Raw genomic sequence first — 26,033 nt, 5'->3', positions numbered from 1 at the left:
GTAAGTAGTAAGTTCCCAAAGGTGCAAACATACTAATTTGTCCAACCCCAAGTCCACAACAACACAAGCCACTGTCCAACCAATGCTGCCAATAAAATCTATCAAACCAAGTCTCAAATAGTGTCATACACAAACTGAAAATAAAACTATCGTTGTAACTACTCCAAAAAGATTAGTGCAAACTCTAATCATTCAGAAACCACAAATTGAAAGAACGCAACATGTCATTCAAGATCTAGATAGTTCGTTCAGACTGTCCCACAGTCTGCAAAAAAAAATACGATATAGGACAAACAACTTAGTACTCAAGACTTTCACAAAAACTTCACAAAACTTAGAAGTGAAACATGCATCACGATGAGGTACAAAAGTGACGATACACCGAAAACTAGAACAATGTGATTCGCAATGCCTAAGTAAGTTGATTCATTGAAACTTTTTCTCGGATTTCACGAATAGCTATGCTGAGAAGGCTAAGTGAACACTCACGAATTTAAGGGTCAAAACAAGTCCAACAAATGTAAACTAAATGATAACTGGAGTGAATGTGTAGCTTAGATGCAAGAATAAGTGTAAATAACTTGATTCTTTGGTGGTAAGTCGAGATGGTTGAGTTCGAACTCGACTCGGTGGTAATCTAAAGTAATATGATAGACGGGAACTCAAACTTTTTCTCCATTCCAACATTCACAACAACTTGTTACAATGATAAACTCAGGGATATTCAATCACCATTGTAATGATTCGCTCGTTAGGATGATAATAGGTGATTGAATGACTAGCGGTCCTAGCTAAAACTTTTGGATTTGAGTGGTTCTCCTGAATAATCTCTCTGCTATAGAAGAGATACAAAGTGAAATGATACGAAGTGTCGTAGGGTGAGCACAAACCCAAAGTTGACTAAAATGCCTTCTAGTACCCGAAGGTGAAACAGAGATTTTGATCGAAACCAATGTCACTCAAGACGTCAGTCCAACGAAGTCTAGAATGAAGATTTTGCCAAGTGGTCGAATATGTAGTCCTCTCGGACTGGTAGATAATACGACAAGTGAGTTGATCAACAATTACCAAAACGTCATCATAGACTCCACGTGTACAAGGTGGTTTGTACCGGAAATATATGGTGACATTCACCCATTTCCATTCACATCCTTAATGGGTCCCTAACAACCTAAGACGGACAATTATGGGAAATGGATGAAAACAATGGTACAATGGTACAATTTAATACTGCCAGCATGCATGGCATACATTGAAATGTAAGCCTTTCCTTTTTCCAACTTCATCACCTTTAGGCAAAAGCAACTTGCTTCGTATCAATAGAGTTCTAACTCCACAAAGAGAAAATGATAGTGGGACATGGATAACTCGGATAAAGGTAAGCTTTCTATGGGGTTTTCTAACTAAAGTATTAGCTATGACAGTTACTTGACCATGATGGTACTTAAAGGTGCAATTAACTCACCGATGAGTTCCATCCACCTTTTCTCCAACTCAACTATTGCTGTGTGAAAACACACCACAACTTCTTTGGTAAAAAAGGACGTAACATTTCTCATTTTAGAGAAAATGTCACCAGATTTTACAGCAAGGAAAATCGTTATCAACTTTAGGTTAAAGATAAGATGATTCACATCTAGCGGTTCTAATCGTCGAAAGGCACACATGTTACTTGATCGTGCTGCATCAACATGCGGCCAAACATTTAATAATATACCACCACAGAATTCGAAACGTGTAAAAGCTACGATCAGATGAGACAAACCCCTGTTGTCAGAAACTTCGTTCATCATCAGCCTCACAACAAAATTGACTGGTTCCTTAGCCAAAAAGGAAATAGGACTAAACTCAAAGAATAGTTAAAAACTGTTGATAGGATTTGACAAAACCAATGACATTTTGTATTTCACAACACCATGTGAGGATTTTCAATTTCCGATGGTCGTAACCTTTTTTGGAAATTGAGGAAAATCGCGTCTGCTGCCAAATAATCCCTCAAGAAGAGTATTTACTCTAAACAAAAACAACGTTCGAAAAATTTGATGTACAACTGACTATCGATTTTTAGTGAACTTGACCTCGTGGTTGGAGTAAGCAAAAAGGTTATCGATAGAACAATCATCGAGAATTGTTCTAAAGATCCACACGAAATTTCTAAGCGGGAGCGAGTCCAAGAACATTGATTCGATCCCACTAACTAACACTTATGAATCTCCCGGCCGAAGCCAATATAAACATCTTCCGCAAGTAGGCACCAACCAAATGCCTGACTGTAGCCAATAAAAATGTTAAATATCTTCCACCCGTAAGCACCAACTAAACGCCCGGTTGAAGCCAATATAAATATTAATCGCATGTAGGCTCCTACAGCACCTGACCGAAGCCAATATAAATATCAATCACTCGTAGCTCCAACAACACCCGATCGAATCTAATACAAAAGTATCATTTGCCCGTAGGCAGATCATTCACCTGTCAGCAGGACATTCGCCCGTAGGCAGATTGTATAAATAACCACTAAGTAAGTACATAAAAATATTAACATAATATTCCTAATATATATATATATATATATATATATATCTCTCTCTCTCTCTCTCTTAATTGGAGTTCAATAGCTAAAACGTCATATCGTAAAACCATGTTCATAAGTGGGTATATGATCAATTATATATACCACAAAGAACATAAAGTCGACAAAGCATGATAATTCATAAAGTGTGAAGCTAATTTACTCATAAACGATTCATAAAACTTAGCCATTAAATCATTCTTTTCATGTATGCATTTCTAATAATAAAATCATGCATTTTAGAAAGGGTCCACTCACAGATACTTCATCATTGAAGGGCCATGCAAACAAGAGAGGATGAAAACGCCATACATAATTGCACCTAAGCACATACCAATTAATAAAACCATATAGAAACGGTTGGATTTCAAGAAACAGATGTCATAAATGGATTCAGGACGTCGAAAAACATAAGGGGGTACCTCGGGTACCCCTACACGTCGCCGCACGTGCCTCCACACGCTAGCCAAGACAGACGCCCACACGTGCCATGTGCAGGCCCGTGTGGGAACCCATACGCTAGCTGGGTTCGGGGTTTGGGCCGGTTCAATTTTGGGTTTTGAGCTTGGGCTATTTAGGTCTAGGCCTAGAGTTTGGGCCAGGTTCCATGGCCCAAGGGCCTAGTTTGAGTTTTAGGGTTAATGGGTTTGGACTTTGGGCTAATAGGTTTGGACTTTGGGCTACCGAGTCATGTCGACCCAGTTCTCACGGAGACGAGAAGCTCTGGTCAACCTCGATTCTCTACCATAACCTACGATCTACCCACCAAATTGAAGACAAACAAGAGTAGATTAGGATTATACCTTTGGTTTCCTAAGTAGTGGCCAGAGTTAGCTGGAGAAAGACCTGGAACTCACGGCATTATTGTCGGAAATCTGGGGAAGTCTCCCTGAGTAGTTTTCTATCACAAACGTCCCCAAAAGAACTCAAAATCGTCCTAAACTCGCATGAAAACACTATCCAAGGGATTCTATGGGCTTACCTACATTGAGGGTTAGTCAGAGGAGGAGGTGCACAGTGGCAGCACCACAGTGCCACGAGACACGGGGAGGTTTGAGTGTTTTTCCCTTGCTCCAGGGTTTGTGGAGCTCGCAATGCTAAAGGGTGAAGGTGGTGAGTGGTGCACGGGGGACCAAAAAGATGCATCAATTGAGAGAAAGAGAGGGAGAGAGACAGAAATGGAACATAGAGAGAGAGAGAGAGAGGAAGAGATGACCTTACGGGGAGAGAATAAAGGAGAGATATTTGGGGGGAGGGAGGTTGTGCCACGTGGCAGACAAAGAAAGAGAGAGGTCGGGCAACCAAAACGTAAGTGGCCCCTACCCGGCTCACCATTTAAGACCTAAAAGCAAACCCATTTCAAAATAAATACCCTAATCTTAGTGAAGTTACAAAAATGCCATTTTGTTCCGTAAATTCAAGGACGGTTTATTACACACAGTGCGGCCAAAAATTGATTTTGACACTAATAATATAATAATTAAACTCTTACGGTGCGTTTGTTGCGCTGGACTATTTCGGACTGGACTAGCTTCAGGAACTAATTTATATTGGTTTAGACTAGACTAAGCTGGACTGACTTAGTGAAGCGTTTGGTGCAATGTCGGACTAAGAAGCAGGATAATGAAAATAGTATTATCGCTAGTTTATTAGTGTTTACTCGGACTGAGACTAAATTATTGTTTTATTTTAATTTCTTTTCTATTAAACATATTATTATAATTAAAATTATTGGATAAGAGTGATAATAAAAAATATAAACCAAAATTTTAGCCAACGAAAGAAATACATGATTCAAGAGTAGAATCAAATTGTAGGGTCAAGAGCAAGAAGAGATCCATTAGAAGGAATTACACCATCCTCACAGCCCAAAATCAAAAGAAAAATGAAAAGCAAAATAAGAAACTACTAGCTTGCAAAGCAATGCTAAACTACCTGATTGCTTTCAAAATTGAAGTCAGAATTCACATTTGCTTATTCTGGTTTTGTTTCAATTTTTACAAATCAACAATATGCTGTGAAATTTGTGCAGTTGCAGGCTAGGGAGGCTCGCTTAATCAGTATTTTCTTCCTTAATTGCAACTTTTTTTCCCTTTGCACTTTGTGCCGTTCTTCGTTTGGCTTGGTTTAGCGTATGCATTTTGCTTTTACGACATGGAACATTGGAGCAAACTTACTTGATAAGGTATTATTAAGGCCTACCTTCTTCAAGGCCTTCCTGATATTCTTCCGATTCATTTGGAAGTGAGAAGTACAAAGAGAAGGAACAATAGATCTTAGTATTGGCTTCCCACAGGTTATTGCCTGAGCACTACAAATTAGCAAATTAATTAACAAATCTGGTAGTTGAATGTTCAGTCATTTCCAAACCAATTAATTTTCAGTTGAAGAATCAATCTCTGTCATGAATATACACAAGGTAAAAGAACAAAAAGAACCAATCAATGCTTCATGTATCATAATAGGCATAATAATTTGAGACGAATCATCATGGGACAACTACAAAGGAGATGCCTTGTATTTCCTAAAACAAAAATATCCCAGTACCACAAAATAACATATATCCTTATACGGACACGGGACACCTCGACTTAGATGAACTTGATTTAAAAAAAATTCACATCAAAGATGCACAATCAATTAGGATCTCTTTGATCTATTCCTGTCATTTATCAAGTTTGGATTAGAACAAAATTCCCAAGTTAACTGGAGTAAATGAGAGCTATAGCAGCAAAGAAGTAGCACCTACTAGTTCTTAAATGTAATTAAACATTTACCCACCTACTTGAAAACATTATGATAGTGCTAATATTTCGTCAAACACCTTTTGGGCACTTTCTAAATCACCTTTGTACACATACCCATTGATCAAAAGATTGAATTCACAATCATAAAGATGAAAATATTTCACTCATTTGGTAATGAATTTCTTTCTCATTGGTCATGAATTCACAATTATAGCATAACAAAATCAAATTCAATTTGAAAAATTGAAAATTGTATGCTAAAAAAGAGAAGCTTTCACTAGGTTTTGGCAATGGCAGTGGACTTGACGAGCTTGTACTGGTTTAGACATGATGGGGAATGAGAATCAAGGTTTAGCAGCGGTTGAGCCGGAACGGCAGAGATTGCTCTGCAAATGCTCAAGAGTTGTGGGCTGAGATTGCAGTGAAGGATTGTGGAGCTGGTGTGCGATGGTCAAAGTTGCTTCAGGAGATTCAAAGCCACAACCATGGCAATTTTGTTAAGAGAAAGAAAGAATGAAATTAGAACAAGAAGAAGGGAAGGGAATCGGTGGACTCTTTATCAGTTTTTGTTAAAGATCTGGGTTTAGCTTTTAGGTAGGATGGTGAAGGTGAAGGCCCAAGGTAAAGGGTGCGAAGTCGTGAAGGGGAAGGGAGATGGGGAAGGTGCGAAGGAGAAGAAGACAGATGGATCATCTGCGAGAGAGAACAGGATTAGAAGTCCGCTCGAAATCGAGGGCTTTCACTAAGAACGACTCGCGAGGTGTTCAGTCGGGGCGAGTCCCCTTTAGTCTCATTAACTCTTGTCCGTGTAAATAACAAACACCAGATTGCACTATCATTTAGTCTAGTCCAGTCCAGTCCAATGAATGCTAGTGAAGGTAAACAAACATACCCTTATAGTCTTAGTCGGTAGGAACATTTGAGAATTAAGAGAATGATAAAAAGAAAAAAGGTAACCAATTATATATATATATATATATATATATATATAAGTAGATGGATACCACATTTAATATATTATACTCACATCTATCAAACTCCCACCACCGTGGCAATATGGCAATAACGTAATACGAATCAAATCACGTTACATGATTCTTGTATATAGACATCACACTCATCCAAATTACCCTAAAAGTCATAAATGATCAATAAATAAAAATAATTTTTTTTTTTATCACAATGGTCCCTGAAGTTGACCTAATCGAGAAGTGGTGGGAATGGTAGAACCTATGAATGCATAAGATTCTATTGAAAATGAATCCTAATGATTTATTGAGCAGGATGGCAGAACAAACTAGAAGCCTATTCATTTGATCCCTCAATTTGAAAATTGATTAATGTCATCTTTAATTTCACAACTACGCATCAATGTAGTACTTCCCGTCAAAATTCTTTAAATTTTCTATTAATTTGATGACATGGCATACATAGAGTCTATACAGCCAAATATTGAAGACTAATACATGGAGCCTAAAATATATAAAAACCAACAATATCTTTTCTCTCTGAGTGAGAGAGCTTTTCTTACTGTGTGTAAGTACTTCCAAATCCAATTTCCAGTAGAGCCGTCGACCTTAGCTTCGGCCTAGGTTAGTGGCAGCCCATTTTCCTTGGGTTTTTCTTTTGTTTTTTTTCTTGGTTTTTCCTCTCTGTTTCCTAGCCCTTAACTGTTCCTTGCCCTGATAAAAAATTTTCCTTTTTCCAATCTCCCTTTTTCTTCTTCACTCCACTGCCTTTCCCCCTCTATGCGTTCACTCTTTTCCTATTCTTTCTCTCCCACTTGGGTTCGGCCTCACTCAATTTCACTTTCGATCCAATTTGCCTCCATCTTGTTCCTCCATATTCAACGGCTTTATAGGAAGTTGCGTAGAGTTTCAGCTTGGGTGTTCACACCACCACCTTTCACCTATGTGTCGGTTTAGGCACTGTTGTCAGTAGTTCCACTTACTTCCTCCCTGATTTTCTACCATTGATGGTGGAGGATAGGTTATTTGTGGAGTTTGATTGAGGACGACGACTTCTTTTTTTACTGTTGGGGCTTAGTTGGGTTTCATTTCTGACGTTGGATGGGAAACTGGTTTATGGTCGTCGAGGCATGCTTCGGTGGCAGGGAAACCAAGCGGCTAAGGTTTGATCTGTACAGTGTTATGTGCTTTTCTTTTTCGGGCTCAACATTCGGGTTTGGTTGTCTAATTGTTTTGGAAGCCCATCTTTTGTTTGTGTTAGTTGTGTTTATGGGCCTTTGTTATGTATTGCTAATGAAATTTACCTTTTATCAAAAAAAAAAAAAAAAAAAATTAAAAAAAAAAAAATAAATAAAATAAAAAAAAAATCTTCAACCTAATACTTATTAGCAAACCAATGATGAGGTCCAGCGAGAGTATTTGTGTTTGTGCGTAGGGCTGGGCCCATGCCAGGCTGGCCCTAAAATGAGAGGAATCAGATCGGCCTTGTTTGAAAATAAAATGGGGCAAGGCAGAATAGAAACAATCTGATTGAGCTTCAAAATTAGTTGGGTTTCATATGCATAGCCTAATCTCTCTTAAAAAAAATAATCTAACAATCATGATGAATAAAGAAAATAATAGATCTAGAAGAGGGGTTTCGAGTTAATTTAGGTGGAGATGTAGTGTAGTACGTTAAATTTAGTGCTGATTTGTACTGCTACTATGATATTGATAAAAATTTGCATAAACCCAGAAAGCATTTCGCATAAAACAATTGACATAAAACCCAGAAAGCATTTCGCATAAAACAATTGACATAAAACCCAGAAAGCATTCCTTTGGAAGAATCAATTGTGGAGATGTCTCATAGAAAGTATTTTGCATAAAATCCAGAAAGAGTTTCACATCTACAAAATCCCATAGAGAAGCAATTCCCAACCAGGCAGAGAAGCAAACCCAGATTCTAGTTGAGTTGAGAGGCGATGAGGGAAGGAATCGACAATGAATGGTGGACGGTGTGTGAATTATGGAGAGAGAGAGAGAGAAAGAGAGAGGAACTGAGAGAGTGTGAATTGTGATTTGTGATATGTGTGGAAAATATGAGTGTGGACAGTTAAGATTTATCAATAAAAAATTGAACTATTGATACGATCCAAGCTGGGGGCCTGTGCCCTCAATATTTGAACCCGCCCACCTCGTCCCACCCGCCCCGCCCGTTTTGTATATAAAATGTATGGACCCATCTCTAATCCGCCTCGAACCTCTTGGACCCGCCCCGACTGCAAGTCCAGGGCCCGTTTGCCCATCCCTATTGAGCGTGCCAATTTTAGGAGCAATTAGCGATAGCGCGCATCAAATTTGCGCAACGTTAGAAGCGGACAGGTGGAGGCGAGTCAGTCTCCCCCTCGTAACTCCTCGCCGCTTTCCTAAAATTAGCTGTTTTCTTCTTATCCTTCCTCCTCCATTTTCCACATCACCTTCCAACATCTCTCTCTAAAACCCTAATTCTGTTCCAAATCAAATCCAATTCTTCGATTTCTCAACGCCAATCTAAACAATCCATCAGTCTACCGATTCAATCCAATCCAATCCAATTCATGCATATCTGACCCCAAATTTCTGTTTTCTCCGGGGCTGCGATCCAATTCGAGTGTAACGTCGATCCAAGGACGCACCTTACTCGGATTTGATCGGGATTCGATTGGATCGGATCTTTTCGAGCCCAATTAGGAATCATGGATTCGAGTCGAAGAGCTGTGGAGTCGTACTGGAGGTCCCTGATGATCGATGGGGCGACTTCCAACGAAGACAAGGTCGCACCTGTTTACAAATTGGAAGAGATTTGCCAGCTTTTGCGATCATCGCATGTCAGTATTGTCAAGGAGGTTTCTGAGTTTGTATTGAAGCGTTTGGACCATAAAAGTCCAATTGTTAAGCAGAAGGTATACAAATAATTCTTCTTATATAGTAAAATTTTGTTGCGAAATTATGGTTTTTTATTTTATTTTTTTTGTATCTGTTAAAATGCTTGTAAGAAGTTGATTAATTGGTTAATTTGATTTTATTCTATACTAAAAAAGTGTATCGGGTGTTCGGTTTAACCTGAATGTATATTCTTTGGTGATGCTAATAGTTTGTTATCAACACACACTGAGAATTGAAGATTAAGATGGTGACTTTTGATTCGATAACTTTGATAGTAGTAATGGCTTCCATTCATCAATGGTGTGATCGAAGTGGAGAAGTGTAATAGTGTGTTTATAAGTTTTCTTTATGAGAGAGAGGCTTGGCACTAATTCTATGTAGATTGCAGTGGTTTGGTTTCTATAACAGAGGCATATAGAAGTGAGACTTGACGAATGTCAGGATATTTTTTCGAGAATTTACTTAGAATTGTGATTATTATGCCCAAATGTTCTGCAGGCTCTGAGATTAATAAAGTATGCCGTGGGAAAGTCTGGTTTGGAGTTCAGGAGGGAAATGCAAAGAAATTCAGTTGCAGTGCGCCAGTTATTTCACTATAAGGGACACCCGGATCCTTTGAAAGGAGATGCACTTAATAAGGCTGTGCGGGATACTGCTCATGAGGCTATTTCTGCTATCTTTCAAGAGGAAAGTAATGCAGCACCTGCAGATGATCTTAACAGAAGAATACAAGGTTTTGGGAATACAAACTTTGAGATGTCATCAGATGAAAAAAAGTCTTTCATTAGTGAGGTTGTTGGTCTTGGAAGTGCATCTATCAAGCAGGGACTTAGTAATTTCACCCAGAGTCACTCATTTAAAAAGAATGACAATGGAAACTACAAGAGTCCTAATCTTCATAGATCTTTGACCATTGAAAGCGAGCAGGCTGATAGATATGAACCTGCTCAATATCGCAATGAGGCTCAAAGTAGTTTTGGGTTGTCAAAGAATGTGACTAGTGGACCATGGAATGAGGATTCAAGGGTAACCAAGACTGCAATAACCAATGGAGATTCCAGTTCAAATTACAGAGAGAGTAAAACTTGCGAGGAGATATTGTTGGAGACCATTGTGACGTCAGGTGGTGTACGTTTACAACCCACTCGAGATGCTATTCAGATTTTCCTTACGGAGGCAAAGAAGTTGGATGCTGTAGCTTTGAGTCATGCCCTAGATGTAAAACTACAATCTCCATTGTGGCAGGCAAGTTGCTCATACTAATGTGTTAGCGAAAATTCTTCCACATACTTATATGCAAAATTGCCAAATAATTGAACACTTGAACATTCGTAAGAATTATATTATTCTTGATTATAAGAATTTTATCAAAAGATGAACGAATTGTTTATTTTTATTGTATTTTCATTGTAATAAGATTAATTGTTCAATCAGTATTGGTTAAGAAAAAAATTGGGTGGAATTTTTGTTGTATTTATAGATCTATTTCTTTGTCTAACTTTCTTTTATGCGATTATTTGTGTGTCAGGTACGCATGAAAGCTATTTGTGTTCTTGAGTCAATTTTGAGGAGAAAGGATGATGAGCATTTTGCAATCATAGAATCATATTTTATTGACAACAGAGATCTTGTAGTGAGATGTTCTGACTCTCCCCAAGCTTCTTTGAGGGAAAAGGCTAACAAGGTATTCATTTATTTCCTCATACTTAAGAATATATGTGAGATTCATCCATTTATTTGTTTCTTAAAATACGTATATTGGTGATGAACAAGTAGTGATTGTTTCTGTTTGCTTAATCAACACTTCAACTCTTCCACGTCATTTCCAGGCAGTCATTGCTGCTCAAGTCTAGAATTGATTTTAAATGTAAAAAGAACTTGGGAGCATCACATTCTTTGCCATAGTAGGATCAAAGGATTTTTTTTTCTTTTTGTCATAGTTCTTGGCTATTTCATATTGAACGAAGAATTAAAAGAGGACTAACAAAAGTAATACATTGTTACGTGATTGTCATGAAGGGAATGTGGAAAAGAATCTGTACTTGCCCATCGTGACTTTTTCTAGATTTGATTCTTCTTATTCTTTCGTATTACATAATCTGAATGTATATATCTTGATGAAATCATGCTTTATAATGTTAGGAAAATGTAACCTCTCTAAGAAATTACATTTCATGTCATCAAGCACAAATTCATCAAGAAATATGCATTCAAACTGTGTGCGCGCACACTTTTTTCCTTGAAAAGATACAGTAGGTCATGCAGCTGAATAGACACTGTTCTCGTAATGAGCAGGTTTTAAGCCTCTTGGGTGGAGAACAAACAGGCAGTGTGACAAGTAATTCAGAACAGACTGTGAAGTCTCAGACTGCTACTTTTGTTCAGATGCCTGACCTTATAGACACCGTTGATTTAGATGATTATGATTACCACGTGACCAATGCTGCAACTGACAACCCAAGTGATCAAGTCATCACAAACTTAACAGCACCAGCACCCCAACTAATTGATGATTTATTTGGAGATGGCCCAGGGACTGCCGGAAGCACCAGTGAACTAAAAAATGATGATGACCCTTTTGCAGATGTCTCGTTTCACACTAATGACAGTAAAGAACCAGCAGATGATCTCTTCTCTGGGCTTACCATTGATAATAAACTAGATCCTCATGAGAATTTCGTGGCAGAAGAGAAAAGTGGAACTGAAATGTTTGATATATTTGGGCCCAATTCTGAACTTCTGCAGGAACAAGATCATAAAAATGATTTAAGCAATTTAATGGGTGGTTTATCCATTGATAAAAATGTCCCAAAGATGGAGCAGAAAGGAACCCCTCCTGGACAACTATCCGAACTTTTGTCGGATTCAACTAGTCATCCCAGCCGTCAGGCCTCCAGCAATGATTGGAGTGGCATTCTTAATTCTCAAACAGCCCTGCCGAATGGAAATGCAGTGTTACCTCCTGGTGGTATGCCTTACAATATACCTCCTGGAGTTATGTTCAATCCAGCCTTTCCTTCTCAGCCAATAAATTATGGTGCCATGGGAAATCTTCTTGCTCAGCAGCAATTCCTAGCGACAATGTCTGGCCTTCAACACTTTGGAAACCTCAGTGCGCAAAATATGAATTTAAGTAATGTTGCTGGAACAAATGGAGGATATGCTTCTGCACTTCCGGATATTTTCCATGCAAATCAACCAAATCCAGCTCCCGGTGCGGTGGTGAACAGTTCAAAGAAAGAGGATACCAAAGCATTTGATTTTATCTCAGTAAGTTTGATTTCCGAAAGCTGATGTCTTACGCAGTTTCATTGATTAATGTTTCCTTCATTCCGATTTTGCATGGTTATATCAACTTTGAACCTGTATAGAACATATGGATGATGTATTGAAGGCTGATGACACCTAAACCTGTATGGATCAGATATCCAGAAAGAGAAACAAGAAAAATTTCTGTCTTGTATTTTTTGCTAGTATTAAGTTGTTGAATCCTTTATCTTACGGATTGTTTTGCAGGACCATATTGCTGCAGCCCGTGATCCAAAGAGGGTAGTTTAAGGCTGTCATCTTGTGTTTCAAGACCAAGGACCACCCTGCAGCACTCCGATAGCAATTACAAAGCAGGTCCATCTCTTAGAACAACAAAGCTAATATTTTGTTGTGAAAAGAATGAAATTTGCATATATTGCTGAGACGTTTCCATGATAAAATCAATTCAAAGGGATAAAAACCAAATCATCTCGGAACCGGGATGAAAAGAGTAAAGAACATATTTGTGCTCGTTTTCGGTATTGGAGATTGAAGAGAATGAATGTTGTGTAGTTAGCTTTGCTAGTTTTACAAGTATGTAATGTAATGCAGGCGAAGATTTTCCCAGCCCTTCCTCTTGTAATGAATTTGTAGAGTGCCTCTTTAGCCCCCCTTCTTTCTTCTCTCCTGTTTTTTTGGTTTTTTTTTTTTTTTCTGTTTATTTATTTTTCTCTCAGAAAATAAATTGTGCTACATGCATATTTGATTTGGTCATTGTAAACCAATAATAGAACATTCGACTGTTTATCTTTATCGATCTAACAGTTACACTCCCACGCGAACGATTGTCAATTCGAGTTTTTACAACTCACATATATGCTTGTTATTGTCACGACGATGATCGAGTTCCTCGTATCAGAATAGAAACGCGTAAAGGATGAGTTTTCTCTCCGTTTCGTGTCTATTCGTGTCTTTCACTACCCTACCGAAATTGACCCTAAAGATACCTACGGCAACAACCCCAAGCCCTTCCCAATTCTATGAACGAAAATCTCCTCCCACCCTTTTCCCTCAACTCCTTGGTGCCTTTGCTCTCTAACACACATGCCTGAGCGGCTAAGCAAAATTGTTGTCATGGGTTCTGTTTCGAAAGTTCGTAATGCATTTCAAAAGTTATTTATGTTTGCATACCTTATCGAGGCATGCGATTATACGTCACGTCACATTAATTCGTGATATTTATTCGTTTTTAACTATTTACAAACACTAGTTTCATATTATAGGACAGTTTATTCCGACTCGGGTTGAAGTGACAAGCAATAACCTAGGTTATTCTAGAGGATGGATCTTCAAGGTTGTTCCATCTCCTAATTACTTCCATCTTCTTGCTTCTCTTTAGTTGTTTCACAACATCCAGCCGCTCCGAAGAATATGACGACGGGATCTACGTGCGGTAAATCAACGAATGATTTCGCCAAATCGAGACACATAAAAACTACGATAATAAATTACAAAATACACTTTTCTTTAGAAGAAAGATGCATCAACTGCAGAGGTAAGTTTAAGTTACCAGGCCCGGCATGTACTTGTTGATTGCTGCTAGCATGGCAGCATGACCTACGGCAGATACCTTGTCACAGAAAAGGAAGAAAACGGTTAACTTCTGTATAATTCGCTTACTAATCGCCTGGGATAAAATCTGATTCTCGTCTACAAAACGTAAATAGAGTACAGTCGCAAGCATATGAACACATCACAGAGAACAGCATGAGCTAGCTCGAAATGCAACTGCGGTGAATGCAACCAATAGTTTTAAGTAGCAGCTATTCCATCGATGTTTTTTTTTCTTTTGGTAAATCTATATCGTGCAAGTAAATGAAAATACTAGGCAATCTTATGAAAGAAAAGACGGTCAAATTATTGCTTACGGGAAGTAACATGAGAATTGTTACTGGTACAAGTGAAGCTATGTCGTTTAGCGTTCTTTTTAACTTATTTCCTTCCCTCCTTGTAACCTTGTGGCCGCGCAATTGTTTAGCATCGAGTTAAACATGTATTCAGCAAGACATAGAATATACATCCATCTCTAAGAAGCAGGGGATTATTAGACTTACGGAGCTTGCAGATACCAGCTTGTTGCTATACATCTTAACTAAACTTCGCTGATGATATTTTGATCTCTTGGCACTACCCTCCTCCATGGAGCTTATAGATTCCGCCCCGGGAAAGGGGGAATCCTTCCACTTAAAGAAACAAACGGTCACAACAATGTAATAAACAGTTAGACTATATGCAACGGTTCAAACCAAGTAGAGAGTCTAGAGACCATGCAACATTTTTGCTCAATTAACTTATATTTCTCCGAGATTAATAGCCTCTGGTAAAATTATCATTATAAATGAAGCCCTTTTATTCTTAATTTATTTATTTCATTTGATTATTTTAGTAAGATTACAGTAGTAGTTGTTTTGTGAAAGTAAATACCTTTCTGAGGTTAAGCCTGCGTTCAGGCTCATAATTTTGACAATCTTCTGATGTTGTTAAGGTACTTGGCTCTTGTTGTGCCTCCATTGTTACCGATAACTTGGATGCAACTATAGATCCTACAAATGATGCTCGACGAGCACCAGGTTCTGTGACCTTTAGTAACTCACTGCTTGAAGAAAGGAAAAATGAGAACGAAAAACAAGCACATTTATCTCCTTCCTCTCAGTAGCTGGAAAATAAAACGTAACAACCCAGCAGAGAGATAATATCTTGATTTATCATAAGCAGCCCAGTAGTCTTCCAAACAAACAGTTAGCAAGCTCTGGCTGAAAAATTAATGTTTTTGAAAACCTTATTGACCACTTTAGCAAATAGAAAACTTACGGAAGCAATCCTCAACGACAAAAGATGGGAATGTTTTACCTGTGGAGCAAGAAGTCTAGCAAATGAGTGTCTAAGGACTGTTGAGTTGAACGACTGAAGTGAGCAAATCCCGAGAAAACATCATAGCATACAGTAAACACAGCAGATAGAGCAATCTCCTTCTCTGCCTGGATGGCATGCAGTTTACTTTTTTGTCTCTCTTGACTTCTTTTTGGAGGACATGCAGCGTAGAAATCAAGCCATGCAATTTCATCAGTCACCACCTGTAAACTTAAACTTCTCAGATTAGCAAGATTTGCGCTTTTCACTTGCAACAAAAGAAAGTTGGGAACAGACCTCCATGAAGTGTTGATAAACTGCTACGGAAGAAAACTCTGGGTGAATGAAAAGGCTACCACACTCCAAGTAGCTGCAGACAAACAATTTAACCTCTTATGTCCTCGGTACTTTTGGATTAAATCATTACTGTGAAGTTGTTTACCTGAGGAAGTCCTTAACTAGCTCATCAAGATCCTTTATGCCCATTCTTGACAAGAATAATCTAGTCCTTCTCCCAAGATATGCAAAAAGTCCTAAGGTAGCCAAAATATCCGCCTGAACCTGTCAAAACTTTATAAAAACAAGCAATAATTAAAAGTTCCAGGCAAGTAATATAAAATAAAATAGAAATAAAAAAAAAGGCCGAATTAGCAATAGAGTAATGCATCTGAGACCCTGGACTCTGAGAAAGAACATCATGAATTATAAAATTGACCTTGTCATGAAAATTCTGCTTGCCTGGGATCACACTTTCTTTGCTGAAAGCCGTTGAGAGTTTTTTATGAGCCAACCCAATCCAAAATTCTACCTCTTCACTTTTGTTGCTCAGCAGAACCTTTCTACCAAAATGAGACAGGAAATCCACTTCAAATCCTGCCTCGGTAGCTAAGTTATGTAATCTTTCCACTGACACAAGACTGTGTGAGTGATCCATGAGCTCTACCATTACATCTTCAATTGAAAATGAAAAATAAGGGCACTTAACACGACCGTTACCCAATTTAGCCACTGCAGCACAGCAGCTTATAGCCACAACCATCCCTGCAACACCACTGTAGATTTCTTTGTTTAGGGCTACATGCTTAATTACTGGTTAATGTCACTGCATATGCATAAACTAGTGCACAAGAATCCGTCATATATTGAAACATATATGTACTGATTTTTGAGTCAAATGATAACACAAGACGCTTCATATATTAGGTTAGGAGGCCAAAGTTATTTGAGCAAACCTTCCTGCATATTCCATAGACCACTTCCTCAACAAGGGAATGAAAAATCCTGCCATACGCGGCAGTTCCACCACTCTAAACCATTCTACTAATTCTGAGTGCCCCATGTTCATTTGACTCTCAATGTATTCGCCAATCAAATCAATCTTTCGGGTCAAGCTGAAAAAGATAAAATACTGAATTAAGCAATGTTTAGAAATTCAAATATTTGCATCCAAGATGGAAAAGGCATAGTAATACTTTAGCTAATTCAAACAACCGACGTTAATTCAAAATATTAAGGCTTTAACAGAAAGAAAACTTACATGTCACTAACTGGAGAAGAGTCGCTGCTGTGACATTCACTGGAAAGCAAAATTTCTACTTCAATTGCTGTTTTCAACAAAGCGTAAACTGCAACCTGCACGGCCAGCCATGGTAGTCAATTATAAACTTCATTTGTACCAACTAGTAACGTAACAAGGATTTCATCTAACTTGAGAAAGTTTACATCTTGCTCAATTCAGTGACCAAAATAAATAATAGAGATGCTGAAAAATGCAAAAGCACCTTCAACTATGGGCACCAATGATGTTAACACAATTCAACAGCCAAAACAATTTGTTCTAAAGTTAGAAAATGTTTGGAACATGCTTTGAGGAAAGCAGAACATATGTTATACCTGATAAGAAATCCGTTTATGCCATTGATGGACATCCTTCCCAGACCATGCCATTGCAAGCTTTGGACCACTTCCTGGCAATTCAAGTGACTCAACTGCAACAGAGAAGCTCCTAGCCGATTCATGCAATACCCATTCAAGGCAATTGACCCGATTAAATTCGTTTTCATGATTACAAGTTCTAGCCACTGAGGCACCATTCACACAAGTTGTTTGACCAGAATAAGCTGTACACGCTGTCGATGATGAGGTCCAAGATGAAGACCACCTCGACGAATTGTAACACCTAACCAATAAATCGAGCAAGTGATTTTTCGTCGAAAAGCCATAGATTCCTTGTTCATTTGTGCTGCACCTTGAAGGCTTATGCACATTCACAATCGCCCTTTGTCGGTTTTCTGATCTTACAGATCTTCTTCTGTCCCAAGAAGTGAAGTTGCTATCAGAATTTATGATTGAAGGAGTGCAAATGGTATCAACTATCACCACTACCACACACCACCCCCCCCCCCTCCCCCCCCCCCCCCCCCCCCCTCTCTTCCCTCGTCCCTCCCCTCTCCTAAGTTGTTCTGATTCTTGAATTTCAGCTATTGGATAACGGATTTAAGAGAACCTGAGGATTCCAAATATCTTAGTGAATATCGGCAAAGTTACAAAATTGGAATGATTCCAATTCCCATATTTTAGTAAACGCATGGAAGTCAAGAATCGAAATGATTCCAATTCTTATTCCATGACAGTTAAGATCCCAATGCTGCTACTACATAATTTGTGATATCGTTTGAGTCTTCTTCTTCTCTAGTGTGTGTTTCGCCTATATACGAAAAGAAGTGAAATTGAACCAAAGCTATCAACTTCACAGAATTTGGACCAATTCTAAACAAGCACTATTGTTTTTATAATTTCAAAGCAATTTGAAGTATGTAAAGAAGAGAACTTGAAACCCCCATTTTGGATACAGAATCTGGATAAGAATATAACTAGCAGAAGCTGAGAGCTACATCCAATTAATCTAAACTATGAGCCTGAGCCATCAATAACCCAGATAATCAAATTTCTAATTACACCCAGATAACGGAATTTTAAAAGCAATAAATCCACTAAAATAAATCATGGATTATTAAGAAGGTCTTAAAAATATAGTGTGCATCTGTGAGAGAGAGAGAGCTTACGAATGGTAAAAGAGGTGAGGTTCGAGGGGAGACAAACGGAGAGCCATGGAAATCCGAAACAGAGAAAAGGGAAGCAAAATGGATCCATGTATTTCATAAAAACAGAGGCTTTCTGCAGCGTGGCCATCGAGGCATAGAGAGAGAGAGAGAGCAGAAACACCCAAGAAATATTTTATGTTTTCTCTGTCATAGTGTTTATCTCCCGCCAGCCGTTCTGTTTTTTTAAAGGTTTTGGACTCTTGTTTCTGCAATGCTCTTGTCCTCAAGAACAAAGTCTATTGAGCCACCTACTTTTGCAACCGCAGTAAGTAACAGGTTTTAGGTTCGATTTTTGCCAAAAACAAATTTAGACCACTTTACTGCTAGATCTTTGTAAGATTTAGTACACTCTCCCACCACTAGGGTAGGTAATATCATTTTGTTGAAAAAAGAAAAAATTCAATCCTAATGTGAAAACAATGACACCGAAGTCAAATTACTATTGACGGTGTTTCAAATTAATTACGTACTTGCTTATCGCATGAATGTATTTTTACATGATTAAGTTGTCGTACCAGCATCATCTATGAACACTGCGTGATTGACTTAAAATGATATGCTCGTCGCACGGAAGTCTTTCCCCTTCACCATTTTTTTTGGGAAACCCGACTGCAAGGCTAGGGTAAACAATCATTAACATCTCTTGAAGAAACCAAAACACTAATGGTTTTCGATCCTTTACAAGTAGTTCTTCCACGACCAAAATTCAGTGTCGATCGTATTAGCCCTATCAGTAAAACTCTCCCAACTACTATAGTCTCAAAAGTTATCATCCGATCTAATTAGCAATCCGCTCGGAAACCTTCTCTCCAGAAGCGTCCGAGTTACCTTCCTTAACAAATCCAAGTTCTGACATGTCTTGTTTTGCCATCAAGTTCCTGCAAGATGTGTACATAAGGTCACTGTAATCAATATTTCATAACAAATCTGTGCGTCAAAACAAAAGAACGAAAATTATAAGGAATGAGGGTTCAAATGGCTATGACACAAATGAGAGAAAAGGATAAGTGACATATTTCATAATATTTCGGCCAATTTTCAATTACCACTAAATTCTTCTCCTCGGATTTTAATTCAAGACCATCATCATATTTAAACACCCAAAACGATTTCATCCTTGAAATAGGACAGCTAAATCTGCCAAATTGAATTTATGGTTCCTCCAAATACAAATGATTTCATTTTACATTCGCGAACAAACCTATAACAGCACAAATCTACGGCCAGAAGTGAGGGAAAGACGAGAAGAGCTTATACGCATGGAAATTAGTACTTTATGCTATCTTCATCCGACATACATCGCTATACTACAAGCTTTTCAGAGCCATGCAGTTGTTAATTGTTTTGGTTTTGAATCATATGCAGAAGAAAGTCGCATTCTTAACAAATTCCAGATCAAAGCAGCACGTTTTATACAAAACAAAAATACTCACTTTTCCATTCGGCATTCCAGGTACTTTTTAGAGAAGAGCCTACATTTTTCAGATTGGTGGCCTGAAGTTTTGAGGCAACTGAGGTATTCTTTTTTCTCCTGTAATAAAGCCAAGGAACTAAGAACTTCCAGCACCACAAAGAAACGAAATAAAAAAAGTTTCACATTTAGCCACCATACTGAACCCCCTCCATCATTTCCAACTTTTGACAAACTTGATTCTACAGAGAACAAATTTGAAAAATAATGTTCATTAATGGAATAAAGTGACGTTACCAGGTCACACAAATGCATATGATCCAAAGGGAAGACACCTTTCTCCGGAGGAACTGGGCTCAACCCTCTATTACCACCAAAAGCACCACCTACAAGAAATAATAACCCTTTTAAACAAAAATGAGATAGAGATACATATATATTACTGCAAGGATGATGGTATCTATTCGTGGTTAGGGGTGACCAAGATTTTCATCTCTCTTTATATACAAATAACACTGAACGTCATGCAGGCAAAAGGCCAATTCTAACATCGCAGGGGAACTGTCAGCACAAGCACATTAAGTATGATACTACGATCTTATTCACAGGGTGGGTTCAACAAAGCACCACAACTATCAAATCATAAACAATAATTAGTAGCAATAATGAGAGGTTTTAGGTTTATACTCGACTCCTCATCCACCATTTCGTTTACTGTCACTCCATCACCTTAGAATCTTTACCTCAAACTCTTGGGGATCCTATAAGTTTATAGTTATACTCAACTAAAATTCCAAAGAACTAACAACATTTGAGTTGGGCAACACATTTTTTTCGGTTTCAGGCAAAAAGAAGCTACTTTTACGTTAAAATACAATCATAAAGTATCAATCCAAACCCATCATACTCAAATTTCACAACTTCATAATACGAAAACTCGAAAAGCCATCGGTTAGAACATTTAAAATGTGCCACAACTTTGGCCTAAGAAGAGCTAATTTCACCGGCATCCTTGAAGTCAAATAACCAAACATGATATGGCATTAATGTGTTCATTTCCCAAAAGGGCAATCAGTTAAACACAAACAATGTCCAACTAAATCATTAAAGAGACCCTCTCTTTTTTTTTCTGCATTCATACAAGTTTCAACAAATTCCTATTAATTATCACTTCCAGCCAAAACATAATAATCAAAATCAAATCTTCCAACTGGGTTTTCCATTATCTTTCAATAATCTAATCACAGCCAGTAAATATCAATTTTAGAGAGAGAGAGAGAGAGAACCTGCACTCATTGCGAAAGCTGGAGGGTGAAAATTCCAATCTTGGTGGTAGAGTCGAAAAGGGATGTTACGCAAACAGAGATGGATTTTGAACCATTTCTCAAACGAACCCAATCAACCACTCTCTCTTTGGTCTCTCTGTGTTACAGTGCTAGCGTCTAAGAGATTTACAGAGCCGCAGAGGGTTGAAGTCTTGAAGATGGAGAAAGAGAACTGCGAGTTGTCGTTTAAAATAAAAAACGACAAGTCGTTTGGAATAAAATAGCAACATAATTCGACCAATAAACAAAAACAGAAGGAAAATCAACATAAATAAAGATTACCAAAAAAATAAAATTTGTAACATAAAGGATCCACATAAGCAACTAAAATGTAAAAAAATGTAAAATAAAAAAATAATGATAGTAAATATGTCATATCACCAGTTGTATACAATCATGTGTCTATCTCTCTCATCACATGATATATAAACAATGACATTTTAAAAGTCTCCTCCAACCACGACATAATATATACCGGGTTTGTGTCACGTCCAACCCCACATTAATCAGGATGAGTAGTGACTTGGCACGTCTCAAAATTGCCAAAATCTAATCCTCCTCACAAGGAGGGAAAGCATACAAATAGCAAGGCAATAGAAATGAATGAAAGAGTAAACAAGATACAATTTGTTTTCTAATTTTTGGCCGATTTATACAATTTTTGATTCGTTGGTTGTATTTATTTACAAGTATACGTTGGCTGCTGCCCCCCTTCCAATCAGACTTTTCTACACAAAATAGCTGTTGCCTCAAATCACCAACAAACACAGCTAAAGCGACAAGGAGCTGATGTTTGAACAGTTTGAACTACTCTATCAGTTACTTGCATGTCAAGGAAGCAGTTATGGCATCTGTAGTCGAAACGGTGAAGTGCTACACTGGCTTCTGGTCTTGGCTTTGAGAGGATTCTCCGGCTGCAGTCGTTCTATGTGCGTGAGGATGCTGAATTATTACCAAGACAGAATCCTTAGTGCTTTGGGCACAAGAAGGTGAAGTTGGCTGCAGTAGTTCAAACATTTTTAGTTAGATGATTTGATCAATGAACACGTTTGTAATGCGTAAAGTATGATTTCAAATAAGACTGATCGGGGACGAGCAAGTTTCCAGAAAACTAAGGCCCTTATACGAAGAATTAACAGGCATCGGCTGTTGTGTAAAATTAGTTTGTGCTCCTATTGCTCACCAGTCCGATGTGCCATTCATGCTTAGTGAAATCTCTGAAAGTTTCTGCATCCATTTCCTGCATTGGCACGAGTAGGGCATGTCAGAAAAGAGGGGAAAGTAAATATGGAAATTCTACTTCTACTTCTTAGTTTCTTGTTTCCTTCCTCATTGGATACTAATTTCTGAACCATGGGTGTCGGAGCAAACCGTAACTTTTTTAGAGGGACAGTATGCATATGTTGACACAAATTCTTCAACATTAATTTTACGCAGTGTGCAATTACGGAAAATAACTTACGATGCTATAAATGGGAGGCACCACTAGTTCCCCTTTAGATTTCAGTGCCGGCATAATAGAAAATCGCGGTGCCAAGTCCCTTGACCTGAAAGTCCACCTGCAAGATACAGTCGTGGAGTTACAACAACAACCAGGGGGAAGGCGAACGAAGTAAAAGCAAAGGTCTTCTTGTATGATGAACTTAGCTATTTTAATGAATCCAATAAAAATCCATAACCATGTCTGTTCCCGTGAAAGGAACATTCACAGAACCAAGAAGGTAAACATACCCGATGTAAACAAAGATGCAGAACTGTGCCCATTCTCGAACTAACAAGCGAATCCAGTAATTTTCTGATGAGTCGTCCATGTTAATGTATATCTGAGAACCAGAATGTTAGTTCTCTCAACTACTGTCTATATATTGCTGTTTGTATATGCAATTATAATCAATAAAGTCAGGATATACCATACCACAGTCTCTGCCATGGCTACTATCTGCATTGCACCTTGAAACTTTCTGCATCGACATCAGAATATACAGCATATGAGGTTCAAAAATGTGATGTCATCTCTTTTAAGGTCACCGTATGTTAGAACAAGGTTATAAAATGAGAGAATGAACGTAAAAATGTGAAACACATACTTGAACATGATGTACTTCGTATAGACTGCATCATGCATTGCACGAACATTCTCGTCATCTATGAAGCTTAACTGGTGGCGCAATACTAAAAGATTTTGCGATATATGGTGAAATATCACATAGAATGAGATGAAATAGTTAAGCAGCAGCAAGACCTGAATCAAGGCAGTAACTGAAAATTAGTACGCACGGGTTAAGTAACTAAAAACTTTTAAAAAGAAAGGTAATAGTTCCTGCCTATTTACCACTGTAATGCTTTTTAGCTAGTCAAAGAAAGAAACTTACAGAGAAATAAGGTACAGAAGCCCTGTATCCGACAAGAGTCAAGTAAATGAAACAGCCAAGGGAAGCAGTAGTACGCCGCTCAGTCACTGAAAGACGCTCACACATAATGCAGTAACCATGAGAGATGAGTAAAAAGGACACAAAAGAAGCTGTCTGAAATATCACTCCGGTAACATACACCCCAAATGACATCCACAGGGAGCATATTTGAAGATGAAAACACGAATACCTAAAATGTGATTCTTCAAAATTAGTATGTTTGATCGAGGAAACAGCGGTAGAATATTCATGACAAAGAAGACCAAATGTGCTCGACTTCCTCACCAATACACGTAACAAAAGCATATGAGACGTACAATTTCCTATAGAGCTCTCTAATAAATTGGCCTCAGAAATTTAAGCGTCGACAAATAAGTAACATCATTTTAGGTTCTGAGATTATGAAGAGTTGCGGAATTCTTCGATTGATTGTTTGAATCCCCTTACAATGAACAGAATCTACATTCCATTTCCTAAAGATAAAAGAACTTACCAAAAGAGGAAAGACAATGTGAGTTGCAAGGCTTTAATCAACGGAACAGATGCGAGCGTCCATTGCAAATTATTCGTCTGCTCTAGTTGAACAACAAAGGAAACACAACAGTTATAACAAATACAAACAAACGAATAAATAAGTATAGATATACACATATATAAGTACCTGCTTCTCTTCATGATCATACACAAAAATTTCTCAGCAACCAAACAGAAGAAAGAGAAACACTGAAACCGATTGCCAAATAGAAAAATAGAAATACCCATTGTTTTGTTGCCTGGAAACTCACCCATTGAGATAAATTAAACGTCTTTCACAAACAACGTGAAATAAATTTTGAAATGTGATTGTTTATTTATTTTTTAGACCAAACAGAGCACAGTAGAAAACACGTTCAAATATTCTCCTAAAACCCAAATTATACATTCAAATTACCAACATTGCCAGATAAAATAACCCAGAAAACAAATTCACATTACATTTAAAAAACAATGGGAATGGATATGGAGGAAAAAGGGACCTGGAGATGGCGGTTTTTGTAGGTGTTGAAGGTCCAGGAGCAGGCCGAGACGAACCAGATAGTCAAGAAGGCTAAGTAGACCGACGGGAGATACCGATACGACTCGTCGAGTCCGATACGATACTCTCCGACGCTCTCCAATTCGGCCATTCTGCGAATCGGGATCTTAATCATGAAAATCACAAAGCTTGAATTTTATTTTTCGTTTTTCCGTTATGTTTTCGCTCCCTCCGATTCTGTGCCTTTTATACATCCGCTTTTGCTGACACCTTCAGAAAGGTGCCTTTTTTTGGTGTTTGTATTTTAATACTATTTTTTTTTAAAATAAACAAAAATTGGGAATTTATGTACTTTAGGCCACAATTTATGTACGTATATATAAGTTTACATCTTCAGCGAAAATATCAAATAAAAATGTCTGAGATCATTTTGTTTTGAGATGAATGATAAATGTACCCCTTTTTGAGAATTATTTTTTAGTTTTCGCCTCTTTTTTTGTGTAATTAGAGGAATTAGAAAAGCTTAAATTAATTTGATCCTGCCTTAACAAATCGGCCTATGACGCCTATAATTTGTTTTTAGATTAGTGGAGTAAAGTGGAAGAAGATTTATTAGTAAGAATGTAAAGGTGATGAGCCCTAATGAAGGAAAATGAAGTTGGTGATCCTCTCGTAGTTCATAGAGTCATACAACAAACCCACTCCCTCAAAAGTCTCCTCATTAGTAGGCCTAATTATTGGGATCAACTAAATCCACCAAAACCAAATTTTGTGCCCCATCAAAATCTTCTGTTACTATTTTTAAGGGACGTTGAGGATTTTAGAAGGAGCCTACCCTAGCCTGCATGGTCCCATGGCACTTCAAACAAACAAAGGAATTAACGACTATTTTCATTAAACATCTTGTATATAACATATATGTTGTTTGATTAATGCCGATTAAATTCCGCCATGCAAAATATAATTTATATCAGAATGATTCTGATTAACAGTCTGACAAACGAAAATGATTGTAAGATGTATAATTTGTGAGGGACTTGTCGTAGCATTTAGCAACTCGTAAATATGATAAACTGTATATGGTCAACTACTATGCAAGTAGATGCGCAACTGATGTTGACTATATTGATTGCTTCCAACAAGCTCTTACGAGTAAAAGATGGTTTGCCATATGTATTGGATTATATGAGATTTAATTTAGTTTGGTCATTTTACGTAAGCATTAGTTGAACAAACTCAAAAATAAAATTATTCTCTTATAATCCTACTCCATTGATATCAATATAATCTGTCCCATATTCGCCAATGTTAGGTGGTTTTAGTTAAATCTCATATATTGTTGTAACTTATTTTATCTGACAGGAAGAAAGAGGTCTGGCAGTATAGAGAGAGATGTTTTTGTAAGATTGTGTAG

The 26,033-nt window shown here is 37.8% G+C and overlaps 4 protein-coding genes across 4 annotated transcripts; 1 reads left to right on the top strand and 3 right to left on the bottom strand.

Moving 5' to 3' along the window:
- The first annotated feature begins 8,612 nt into the window (after positions 1-8,612).
- On the top strand, positions 8,613-13,254 carry LOC137739525 (protein MODIFIED TRANSPORT TO THE VACUOLE 1-like). The gene is made up of 5 exons (XM_068479120.2): positions 8,613-9,211; positions 9,693-10,439; positions 10,723-10,878; positions 11,490-12,464; positions 12,711-13,254. The coding sequence occupies exons 1-5, from the start codon at positions 9,005-9,007 to the stop codon at positions 12,750-12,752; spliced, it is 2,127 nt and encodes a 708-aa protein (XP_068335221.2). The 5' UTR covers positions 8,613-9,004; the 3' UTR covers positions 12,753-13,254.
- Positions 13,255-14,483: 1,229 nt separating this feature from the next.
- Positions 14,484-18,677, bottom strand: LOC137741024 (uncharacterized). Its single transcript, XM_088699915.1, has 11 exons — positions 18,419-18,677; positions 17,247-17,664; positions 16,891-16,985; positions 16,586-16,744; positions 16,069-16,405; positions 15,796-15,914; positions 15,651-15,723; positions 15,354-15,577; positions 15,202-15,256; positions 14,928-15,098; positions 14,484-14,686 (listed from the first exon to the last, which is right to left on the bottom strand). Exons 1-11 carry the CDS (start codon positions 18,463-18,465, stop codon positions 14,501-14,503), a joined length of 1,884 nt encoding a protein of 627 aa, XP_088556041.1. The 5' UTR covers positions 18,466-18,677; the 3' UTR covers positions 14,484-14,500.
- Positions 18,678-19,080: 403 nt separating this feature from the next.
- Positions 19,081-21,341, bottom strand: LOC137741156 (uncharacterized). Its single transcript, XM_068480961.2, has 4 exons — positions 21,155-21,341; positions 20,166-20,254; positions 19,891-19,988; positions 19,081-19,335 (listed from the first exon to the last, which is right to left on the bottom strand). The coding sequence occupies exons 1-4, from the start codon at positions 21,162-21,164 to the stop codon at positions 19,236-19,238; spliced, it is 297 nt and encodes a 98-aa protein (XP_068337062.1). The 5' UTR covers positions 21,165-21,341; the 3' UTR covers positions 19,081-19,235.
- Positions 21,342-21,776: 435 nt separating this feature from the next.
- LOC137738744 (uncharacterized) lies at positions 21,777-24,841 on the bottom strand. Its single transcript, XM_068478220.2, has 9 exons — positions 24,621-24,841; positions 24,098-24,174; positions 23,566-23,794; positions 23,281-23,435; positions 23,109-23,154; positions 22,925-23,016; positions 22,656-22,752; positions 22,377-22,433; positions 21,777-22,192 (listed from the first exon to the last, which is right to left on the bottom strand). The coding sequence occupies exons 1-9, from the start codon at positions 24,792-24,794 to the stop codon at positions 22,067-22,069; spliced, it is 1,053 nt and encodes a 350-aa protein (XP_068334321.2). The 5' UTR covers positions 24,795-24,841; the 3' UTR covers positions 21,777-22,066.
- Between the last annotated feature and the right edge of the window lie 1,192 nt (positions 24,842-26,033).

This window comes from Pyrus communis, chromosome 9 (genome assembly GCF_041283825.1).
Source record: "Pyrus communis isolate YQ-2024b chromosome 9, ASM4128382v1, whole genome shotgun sequence".
Taxonomy (NCBI): domain Eukaryota; kingdom Viridiplantae; phylum Streptophyta; class Magnoliopsida; order Rosales; family Rosaceae; genus Pyrus; species Pyrus communis.
This window is presented reverse-complemented; position numbering and strand designations above follow the sequence as displayed.

Coding starts and splice junctions, on each gene's coding strand:
- LOC137739525 (XM_068479120.2), top strand. CDS start 9,005: ATGGATTCGAGTCGAAGAGCTGTGGAGTCGTACTGGAGGTCCCTGATG. Junction 9,212..9,692: donor GTCCAATTGTTAAGCAGAAG/GTATACAAATAA, acceptor AATGTTCTGCAG/GCTCTGAGATTAATAAAGTA. Junction 10,879..11,489: donor TGAGGGAAAAGGCTAACAAG/GTATTCATTTAT, acceptor CGTAATGAGCAG/GTTTTAAGCCTCTTGGGTGG.
- LOC137741024 (XM_088699915.1), bottom strand. CDS start 18,465: ATGGCTCTCCGTTTGTCTCCCCTCGAACCTCACCTCTTTTACCATTC. Junction 16,986..17,246: donor ATAAACGGATTTCTTATCAG/GTATAACATATG, acceptor CTGGCCGTGCAG/GTTGCAGTTTACGCTTTGTT. Junction 15,724..15,795: donor CTAGTTAAGGACTTCCTCAG/GTAAACAACTTC, acceptor GTTTGTCTGCAG/CTACTTGGAGTGTGGTAGCC.
- LOC137741156 (XM_068480961.2), bottom strand. Junction 19,989..20,165: donor ATATGCATTTGTGTGACCTG/GTAACGTCACTT, acceptor GCTTTATTACAG/GAGAAAAAAGAATACCTCAG. Junction 19,336..19,890: donor CTGGAATGCCGAATGGAAAA/GTGAGTATTTTT, acceptor CACATCTTGCAG/GAACTTGATGGCAAAACAAG.
- LOC137738744 (XM_068478220.2), bottom strand. CDS start 24,794: ATGATTAAGATCCCGATTCGCAGAATGGCCGAATTGGAGAGCGTCGGA. Junction 24,175..24,620: donor ACAAAAACCGCCATCTCCAG/GTCCCTTTTTCC, acceptor CAACTAGAGCAG/ACGAATAATTTGCAATGGAC. Junction 23,017..23,108: donor TAGCCATGGCAGAGACTGTG/GTATGGTATATC, acceptor TCTGGTTCTCAG/ATATACATTAACATGGACGA.